General features: G+C 44.8%; 1 protein-coding gene across 1 annotated transcript; it reads right to left on the bottom strand.

The window, feature by feature from the left end:
* Positions 1-7,605: 7,605 nt before the first annotated feature.
* On the bottom strand, positions 7,606-9,446 carry KPLCE (KPRP N-terminal and LCE C-terminal like protein). Its single transcript, XM_055402642.2, has 2 exons — positions 9,376-9,446; positions 7,606-8,575 (listed from the first exon to the last, which is right to left on the bottom strand). The coding sequence occupies exon 2, from the start codon at positions 8,552-8,554 to the stop codon at positions 7,799-7,801; it is 756 nt and encodes a 251-aa protein (XP_055258617.2). The 5' UTR covers positions 8,555-8,575; positions 9,376-9,446; the 3' UTR covers positions 7,606-7,798.
* Positions 9,447-10,508: the final 1,062 nt, after the last annotated feature.

Here is a 10,508-nt window from a genome sequence, read left to right as displayed (position 1 = left end):
ATGAGGTGGATGAAACTGGAGCCTATTATACAGAGTGAAGTAAGCCAGAAAGAAAAACACCAATATAGTGTTCAGTTCAGTTCAGTCGCTCAGTCGTGTCCAACTCTTTGCGATCCCATGAATCACAGCATGCCAGGCCTCCCTGTCCATCACCAACTCCCGGAGTACACTCAAACTCATGCCCACAGAATCGGTGATGCCATCCAGCCATCTCATTCTCTGTCTTCCCCTTCTCCTCCCGCCCCCAACCTTTCCCAGCATCAGAGTCTTTTCCAGTGAGTCAACTCGTCTCATGAGGTGGCCAAAGTATTGCAGTTTCAGCTTTAGCATCAGTCCCTCCAATGAACATCCAGGATTGATCTCCTTTAGAATGGACTGGTTGGATCTCCTTGCAGTATAAGGGACTCTCAAGAGTCTTCTCCAACACCACAGTTCAAAAGCATCGATTCTTCGGCGATCAGCCTTCTTCACAGTCCAACTCTCACATCCATACATGACCACAGGAAAAACCATAGCCTTGACTAGACGGACCTTGGTTGGCAAAGTAATGTCTCTGCTTTTTAATATACTATCAAGGTTGGTCATAACTTTCCTTCCAAGGAGCAAGCGTCTTTTAATTTCACGGCTGCAATCAACATCTGCAGTGATTTTGGAGCCCCAAAAAATAAAGTCTGACACTCTTTCCACTGTTTTTCCATCTATTTCCCATGAAGTGATGGGACCAGATGCCATGATCTTTGTTTTCTGAATGTTGAGCTTCAAGCCAACCTTTTCACTCTCCTCTTTCACTTTCATCAAGAGGCTTTTGAGTTCCTCTTCACTTTCTGCCATAAGGGTGGTGTCATCTGCATATCTGAGGTTATTGATAATATAGTGTACTAACGCATATATATGGGATTTGGAAAGATGGTAGCGATAACCCTGTATGCGAGACAGCAAGAGAGACACAGATGTATAGAACAGTCTTTTGGACTCTGTGGGAGAGGGCGAGGGTGGGATGATTTGGGAGAATGGCATTGAAACATGTATATTATCGTATGTGACCGAATCACCAGTCTAGGTTTGATGCATGATACAGGGTGCTCGGGGCTGGTGCATTGGGATGACCCAGAGGAATGGTATGGGGAGGGAGGTAGGAGGGGGGTTCAGGATGGGGAACACATGCACACCCAGGGCAGATTCATGTCAATGTATGGCAAAACCAGTACAATATTGTAAAGTTAAGTAAATAAATGCCCCATAAGAGATTCAAATGGCCACAAGGGGGCAACTCTCTCTGAGCCCACACGTGTGTCTACCCTTTTTCCTCCTATTAAATACTTGACTTGTTTCACTACTTTTCTTTATGTGGAAATTCATTTCCACAAAGCTGGTGGGCCAAGGTCTTGTCACTGGCCACTGGTCCCTAGTGGTCTAGTGGCAAAGACTCCATACGCATACTGCCGTAGCCTGACTTCACACTCTGGCTGAGAAACTGAGATCCTGCTTCAAGCCACAGCAGGCAGAGTCCACCTGAGATCAAATCACTACTGTTTTTAAAACAGCATTTTTAAATGAGTTTGAAGTTGCTTTGTAATTTAAAAAGAGCCTATACACTAGATTTTGTGTTGCAGTTTTATCATTACAAGTAGTATTTAAAGGCGACCCAGAGGGTAGAGGAAGTACAGAGTGAACAGACGTTGAAGATTAAAGATGCTCTTTGATAGGAAGCAGATTTTCAATACAGTTCTAGAGTAGAGAGCAGAAGCACCCACTGGTTGAGAACAAGGACTCTGAAGTCAGGAGGAGTTAAAATCTGAGTTACTGTTAGTGTGACTTTGGCAAGTTATCTCACCCTAGGAGGCTCTCTACCTCTTTGCTAGAAAATGAAGATAAAGATCGTATCTACCTCTTAGGTAATAATGAGGATTAAATGAGCTTCAATCATTCTTCCAATAAATATGTATTAACCATTTGTCACATGCCAGACATTGTCCCTGGCACCAGGGATACTATGGTGACTAAGCTATATTCTGCTTTCAGGTTGCCCGCAATCTATCAGGAAGGCAACATGATAAACAAAGAAATATGTGATACAGTTTGTTGTTGTTCAGTCGCCAAGTGGTGTCCGACTCTTCACGACACCATGGACTGTAGCACACCAGGCTTCCCTGTCCCTCACCAACTCCCAGAGTTTGCCCAAGTTCATTTCCACTGAATCAGTGATGCCATCCAAACTTCTCACCTTCTGTCACCCTTTTCTCCTGCCTTCAATCTTTCCCAGCATCAGGGTGTTTTCCAATGAGTCAGCTCTTCTCATCAGGTGGCCAAAGTATTGGAGTTTCAGCTTCAGCGTGAGTCTTTCCAAAGAGTATTCAGGGTTGGTTTCCTTTAATGTGATACAGTAGTAGTAGTAAAATGGTGTAGGAGGGGAAAATGAAGCAGAGTAGGAATGAAGAAATGGGGCAGGATGCTCCCTGAGTCTGGTGGTCAGATATGTGGTGTATGGAGTGCTTAGCACTGAAACAGGCTCATTGGACACTAACCCACATTGAGCTTGACATTTTTCTGTCTGAAATCCATAGATGCTATGCTTCTGAGTCTTTTCTCACATTCCCTGGGTAATCAGACTGGATTCAAACAATGCAGGACATTATAGGACAGATGCTTGCATGAAGAAGGTTCATTAATTCATTGACAAGAATATATTTAGTCCTACCATATGCTAGGCTCTGGGGAGATCAAGTCAAATAGGAGTTAGTACCCAGCTCCTATACAGTCCCCAGTCTAGGAAGTTAAGATAATCAGACTTCCCAACAGAGCACCCTTGTGGCTTGAACACAAGGTTTGACCACTGGGGTCTCTGAGATTATGAATCATCTCCTGCCTTTCTCAGCCCTTTGAAGCTAAACACACTTTCCTATTCCCTTTCTTTCCCCCTTTGGCCCAGCCCACTCTAGCACCTACTCGGCTCACACAGTCTATTTGCTAATCAGGTCACTAGCAACCATCAACTTGGTGGAGATGCTTACACCATTAATGAGGAATGACATCTGATTGTGACATTTTCGCCATCCTGCTTCCAACCTAAGACCTGGCCCATGTTCTCCCTTCTTGTCAAACACTGAGTACAGGAGAGGAGCTCTTCCCAGTTTTTCCAGGGGTTTGGTTCCATGTTCTGGACTTGCTGTTCTCTTTAACTCATTCACTCAGTCCTTTATAAATATATTTGAGGGACCAGGAGTCAAAAAATCTAAATTATTTTCCATGAAGAATAGCACATCCATATTTTTTAAGTTATAAAAAGTAGGTCATGGCAAAACTTTCTATCAGCCTAAAAATATCCTGAAACTGAATATTCTGAACTTTTATTTTTATTTTTTAGCTGTGCCCTGGTGCATGTGGGATTCTAGTTCCCCAACCAGGAATTAAACCCATGCCCTCTGCACTGGAAGTGCTGAGCTGTAACTACTAGACCACCAAGGAAGTCCCTATTCTGAACTTTTCTAACCCATCCGTTTTACAGATGAGCGTGTCAGAATTATGCAGTGAGAAAGTCCCTGTGCTGGGAAGCAAAGGCCACCTGATGTTGATAATTGAAGGCATCTCACTCAAGGCACAGCCCAAGTTGTTGTTTGATAGCTGTGCAAACTAGACCTGGAGATGGGTAGCTACACAGGGCAGAGTCTGGCCACATCCAGGTAAATTGATGCTACTAGGCAGTTGTTTTGGATTATCTTTTATATGCTTTAAAAATATGAATTTCCTTCTGCATAAAGAAATAAACTTTAATAGAACCAAATCATACCACTTGAAATCTCCCAATAGCTCCTTTTGATTCCTCCACTGACAGCATACGTGGCAGGGCTCACCGGGCCCTCCAGCCCCTTCTGCCTCATCTTTCACTGTCTCCCATTAGCTCCTTCTCTGGCTACTCTCCTTCCTCCTGCAGAAGCCTTGTTCAGGCTTTTGCCTCTTCCTGGTGATGTCTTCCCTCACTGCTCTATAATTAACTCTACTCAACCTTGAGATCGAGCTGTACTTTCTCAGAGAAATCTTTTCTGATCACCCAGACCAAGTAAAATCTGCATATTATATATGCTGTCAGGACACTGGGCCCTCCTTCTTCACAGCTATGCATCTTTTCATTTATTTATTGGATTTTTGATTGCTTATTCTTTCTCTCTGTTGCAAACCCCTACATAGTAGAGATGGTGCCTGAAACAAAACTGATAACTATTTATGAGATGATGAATGAAAATCAGATGTAAAAGTCATTTCTAGACCTTCCAGACTGGCCAGGTTCATGAGAGCTCAAATTCTGGTCTCTGGTCTCCTGAGACCAGTGCAACAGGGGGTGTCCATGGCCATGGGTTGGTGTTCATTGGGAACTGTTCCTGGGTACTTGCTCTGGATGCCTTGAAAGCCTAGATTCCATCATTTTCAGCTTTTCTTTACATGATCTTTTCTACACAGCCATCTAACAAACAAGCACAGCCTTTCTGAAGGTTCTGGAGTTCTAGGAAGATATTTCTGTTGTACTCCATTTTATGCCTCCAAATTTAGCCCCATGTTTCATGAGAATTTGAGTTTTGTTTACTTGTTTTCAGCATGAGCTTCATCTTTCTGAGGTCTAGGGAGTGGTTATACTGGCATGTTCACTGTGTAATACGCTTATGATTTGTGTACTTCTCTGTGTGTTATATTTCCATTTAAAACTTTGAAACATCTTTATTAAGACCTTAATAGCAGAGACAGACTGAGAGAGACAAAGAGAGCCTAAAATATATCATAAGGGGGAAAAAGAGGAAGGTTAACTAAATCACCAGCCACAATGTTAGAAAACAAACAAAAGTAATGGTAAGAAACAATTGTATGCACTAACTAAAATTGATGTTCAAGATTAATTTATTAAATAAAACCAGATAATCATAAAGCAATATACACATATTGTGGTTCTATATAATAAAAGAAAATCTTTAAAAAAGATAATTGAGATTTATTAATACATGTATTTCTCCCTGCCTTTCCTTTGACTGATACTCCCTACCACAGAAAATTATGTTTGCCTTTTAAGCTTTGTGATCCCTTCTATCTTATTTATACAAGATCAATAGGATAGGCCAGAGAAAGAGTTATAACTTCTGGAGAGAAAAGGAGAGGGTTTTGCTCCTGGTCACTCCCTCTGAAATGAAGAATCCCTGAACTGGACAAAAGACAGGGAAAACTAACAAAGGAACCAGAGAGACTGGGGTTACCCAACTAGGACCAGACTTGAGTCAGGTCATGGAGGGGAGAGAAGGAGAAAACGGGGAGAAAGATAAAAGAAGCCACAATTTCTGAATGTTGTAGAGCATTTACCAGTGCTTAGTGAGAATAGTCTGAGCAGCTATAGAATATGGGATAATTGAAGAGAAGAGAAAAATGGAGATTTTAGAAGTTGTGGATTATGAAATAAATTGCCTACAATATTTTACAGCAAGGAGATCAAACGAGTCAATCCTAAAGGAAATCAACCCTGAATATTCACTGGAAGGGCTGATGCTGAAACTCCAATACTTTGGCCACCTGATGCAAAGAGACAACTCATTGGAAAAGACCCTGGTGCTGGGAAAGATTGAAGGCAGGATGAGAAGGGACAACAGAGGATGAGATGGTTGGATGGATCACCAGTTCCATGGACATGAGTTTGAGTAAGCTCCGGGAGTTGGTAAAGGACAAGGAAGACTGGCGTGCTGCAGTCCATGGTTTGCAAAGAGTCAGACACAACTGAGCAACTGAACAACAACAGTATTTACCACAGCATCAATGCTGGACTGAGTTTGGGGGATGCCATTCTCACAGAAACTAGGCTGCAGGGGACTCCAGGAGTTTTTCAACTGTGTGGGGTTGATATATAACCAAAAGGTCTAAATGGATATAATCCAAACCCAGCATGGACACCCCTGGAAAATGGTATAGAATTAGAAGTCTAAAGATAACTTTTTGTTTTTATCTGTATGTGTCTGTTAAAATTTTTACATAGCTCTTGCAACTTAGTGCTTTTTAAACAATGAATGTAAAGAAGCATTATATCTGGTGTGCTTGGTTGTATCCAACTCTTTTGTAACCCCGTGGGCTATGGCCAGCCAGGCTCCTCTGTCCATGGGATTTCCCAGGCAAGAATACTGGAATGGTATGCCATTTCCTTCTCCAGGAGAACTTCCTGACTCAGGGATCAGACCCATATCTCTTGCATCTCCTGCATTACCAGGCAGATTCTTTACCAACTTTGCCACCTGGGGGGAAAGCATTAGATGCTTCTGTCTATTTCAGAACAAGCTGCACTCTGACCTCCCACACTGAGGTGCCACATGGTGGTACATGAGGAAATCATGGTCCTGGACAAGACTGCTCCCAGCTCTGAGCAAGCGTCCAGTGACTGGGCTGCAAGTTGATGGCATTTGAATAGAGGGATGGAGTATGACTGTGGAGCCATGGGTGATTTCAATGTTTAAAGGAAGCACAGGAGTCCAGACAACTTTCTGTCCCAGGGTGACTCAAAACAGATTGCTTAGAAACAAACACAAAATTCTCTGTTCTTGTAAAAACATCCATTTTTGCATTCACCAAACACGTCTCCAGGGCTCATGCACCAGGCCTTGCAGTGTTGCTTTGAACATCACTTATCCCCCTACGTCTTCTTTTAATGTGTGGGTTTATAGTCTCTAGTTACTAAAAAATAATTTATCCCAAGCCCTCCAGAGTTAACAAAGCCACGGAGAAAAAGGTGCTAATGAGGAAGAGTGCCTGGCCTTGGGACCTGAGGCTTCTCTTCCTCTCTGAAACTTCCCACTCACTACCCGGGCTGTCTCTCCAGGGCTGACAGGGAGAATGTCTACCTGCTTCAGGGCAGCTTTAGCTTCTTCTTTCAACTCTTTACTCTATGGTGTCAGGAGGGCAAGCTTATCAGATGAGAAAGCATAAACCATAAAACCCACCATGAGTTCAAGTCCACTCACACAGCAGCTGGGACTTAACTGTGATGCTCCTGGGAAGATCTGATTCCACAGTCCCTTCTGCATTCAGGATGACAGACTCTGAGTTTACATACAGTGGTCATGCTACCAGGACAGACTCATCAAGGCCATACCCTCTCCTCAGATTGATCAGAAGGCAAAAGAGAGGTGTCCTTTAGCCCCTAAACCTTCTGCCCAGATCCTGATAACATGCGTGCTGCTAAGTCACTTCAGTTGTGTCCAACTCTTTGTGACTCTATGGACCGTAGCCTGCCAGGCTCCTCTGCCCATGGGCTTCTCCAGGCAAGAATACTGGAGTGGGTTGCCATGCCCTTTCTCCAGGGAATCTTCCCAACCCAGGGATCAAGCCTGTGTCTCTTACATCTGCTGTATTAGCAGGCAGTTTTTTACCACTAGCATCACCTGGGAAGCTTTTAACTTGCATAGGGAAGTTTATTCCCAGCATTCTAGGAGGCAAAAGGGTCCCCAGATGGGGGTACCAGCTCAGCCTGCCTGTTCATGCCCTGCAGATGTTTCCTCTTGTTGAAAAGCAACAGTAGAGTGGGGAAGGTAGATGAATTTCTGATAGAAAAGTGTAAATATGAACGAAATAAACAGGAAGTCACTGTGAACTGCATTCAAAGCTTTATTCTTGCCAGAGTTTGGGAGTTGCGCTAACTCTGGTAGGCTGCCTTGATAACGAAGCAAGATAGGGAGGTGAAGCAATGAGATCTGAATACAGGGAGGGGAGCAGAAGCTGGGGAGTCTCCCTTAAGATAGAGCAGGGTGGTGAGTTCTGGAGCAGAGCTATTCTTCTGTATTTAACAGTCGCAGTCATCGTCACAGTCACAGCATGCAGGACCACGGGACCTCATGGGAATAATTCCTAGACAACAGCACCCCCCAGAGCCACAGCACCCAGAGCCACAGCACCCAGAGCCACAGCACCCAGAGCCACAGCATCCGGATTCCTCACAGCCGCCGGACGATCCTGAGTTGCAGTCCTGGGGCCGCTGGATCCAGCGTCTCAGAGGACTCACCCCGAAGGTCCGGGGAGCCAGACAGCAGTAGCTGGTGGAACAGGGAGCAGAGCATGGATCAGGGACACAACATGAGGTGACTGAGCCTCTTACAGGAGCCTGAGCATAGTAGGTTTGGGAAGGAGCAGGGGCCTGAACATAGTATGTCTGGGTCTGGCAAGGGGCTGGGGATTTCACATAGGTTGTCTGGCATGGAGCAGGGCACTTCACAAATGTCTGGCAAGGAGATGGGTATGTCACGTAGGTCGTCTGACTTGGAGCTGGGCACTTCACGAGGGTCTGGCAAGGATTTACATATTTCACATAGGTCTTCGTCTGGAACGGAACTGGGCATTTCACATAGTTTTGAGTTGGACACAGAGGTGGACATTTCACGTAGGTTTGAGTCAGACATGGACCTGGGCATTTCACAAAGGTTTGAGTCTGACATGGAGGCGGGCATTTTACAGAAGTACATTTGGTACTCTGCACAACCCCCAGTCCCGAACCTTTCACGCAAGACGGAGGGAATTGTGGCTGTTTCTGCTGGTCGCACATCTTTCTGTGGCTTTGCAAAATCTGAAAAGAAAGTTCTCATTAGATCTAAGAAGGCTTCCAAGGAAACTTGCAGCTTCCCCTTTGGATAAAGTGGCCTGTAAGCCGTAGCCTTTTTGAGAAGGTCACAGGCACCGAGGTCTGGCTTTAGGGCAGACTCAGAGTCAGGGATCTTAGGCTCAGCTCTTGCGACTTTATCTGAGCTGGGAGACTTTGTACAAGTCACTGCTCACATGCGGGACTCTGTTTCCAAAATGGAAAATGAAGAGGAAGAGTTTGGCAGTAAGATCACCATGTTTCTACCCAACTCTTCAAGCAACTCATTTCACCCGCTCCAGCATCTGCATTATGAATTCTCCTGGGAAAATTGTCCTTTCCCAGCTGATTTCCCCTCCTCACCAACTCTCCCACAAGAGGCTTCTCTTCTTCCTCCTGCCTTGCCAGCCAGGACCCAGGGATTCCAAATTCACATCACCAGAGGCTGAATCAACCTGAGTCTCAAGCTGATCGCAAAGGAGGTAGGACAAATTTGAATAAGTTTCCACCTTTTGCTCTTCAGTTCAGCGGTACTATCCTTGCACCTCATTAATGGACCCAAGAGAGGATGGCACAACTGAACTCGGAGAGGGAGAGGGTGGCAACCCAATTCTCTACAAAGCCCTCTCACACAGAACTAATAGCTGGTCCTCTCCTCTCACACTCCATACTCCGAGCTTCCAGCCAGTGACTGCCCTTTGTGTGTCATCCTGACCACCCTCATCCCAAGAGCCAGTGTCACCAAGGCTCTCCTTCTTTCTGTGTCACTGTCCCAGGCATAGACTTACCCTCTTTGCTGATCGACCAGGACTGGAAGAAGCCAGTGATCTGAGGAACTAGCAGTTGGGGACACCTTTTATAGGGTAGCAATGAGGCAATTTAATGGCATCTGAGTGAAGCATGAGATCACAAGGACAAAGGCTGGCATCGCATTGGTGAGATTCCTCCCCAGTATGCTTGGCCCATCATCAGAGGCAGGGCATGCCTCTGCTTGACGTTGAATTTTCCTGAACACAAGATAAATGATTCCTATCACTTTCTTCATGAAACTAGTCAGTCTTCTTCTTCTAAGAGTTATGAGAGATGAGATGTCTGGAAGAGCCGCCACTATGAAATGATTTCTACATCATGTGGGTCTTCAAGGACTTGTTCAAGATGTAATTAGAGTCTCAATTCTTCACACATTGTACTAAAAGCTACACAGAATCTTCCCAGCCTAAGTGATGTATTCTTTTTATGAGGGCTTCCATAGTGCTTCCTGCTGGCCTGAGTTGGTGGACCCAAAGAGTTTGGCCCTGTGGTCTCTGCCTCAATGTGGCAGCAAAGCCCCCCAAGAAATGGCTTGTTCTGGACTGGCAGGTTATTCTAAGTTTCTTTGGGAAACTGGGTGTGTGCTTGATGATCCCAGACCCCAGGCTCTATATCTAGGCTATCTCTCCTCGCCTCCTCGTGCCCTATAAACTCCCTCATCCTAGCCTTCCTGGACTTCACTATCAGGTCTAGATCCACAAGGACCTAGAATGGGGGAATTTAATTGAATGCTTTCTATGTGCCATACAGCTCACAATACATGTTCACTTATAGATTGTCCTGTAACCGAGGCCCCAAAAGATTAAGGAAGTTACTTCTTGTCAAAAAGCAAGTAAACACCAAAGCAAGAGTTCAAACGTAGGCAGTCTGCTTTCATAAGCCATGGTCTTTATCTCTACAACATGTTAGGGGAGTAGCAGTTTGGAACCAGTGCTAGTCTCAGGAATAAGATAATCTACATTGGGCAACCCAGCATGGCCTGGTGGGAAGAGTGTGACTCTGAAACTAAACATGCTTGGATTCAAGTGATGCTCCATTGCCTACCAATGGCATGACCATATGTTTTATTTCTGGACATGGTATACTCCCTGAATCTCTAAAAGCCCAGGTG

Source organism: Moschus berezovskii, chromosome 4, assembly GCF_049115385.1.
Source record: "Moschus berezovskii isolate FMDL1 chromosome 4, NW_MosBer_1.0, whole genome shotgun sequence".
In the NCBI taxonomy this organism is placed as follows: domain Eukaryota; kingdom Metazoa; phylum Chordata; class Mammalia; order Artiodactyla; family Moschidae; genus Moschus; species Moschus berezovskii.
Note: the sequence above shows the minus strand (reverse complement) of the source record. Positions and strands in the feature narration are given on the sequence as shown.

Bases quoted from the DNA above. Each gene is read 5' to 3' on its own strand.
- KPLCE (XM_055402642.2), bottom strand. From the start codon at position 8,554: ATGTGCGACCAGCAGAAACAGCCACAATTCCCTCCGTCTTGCGTGAAA.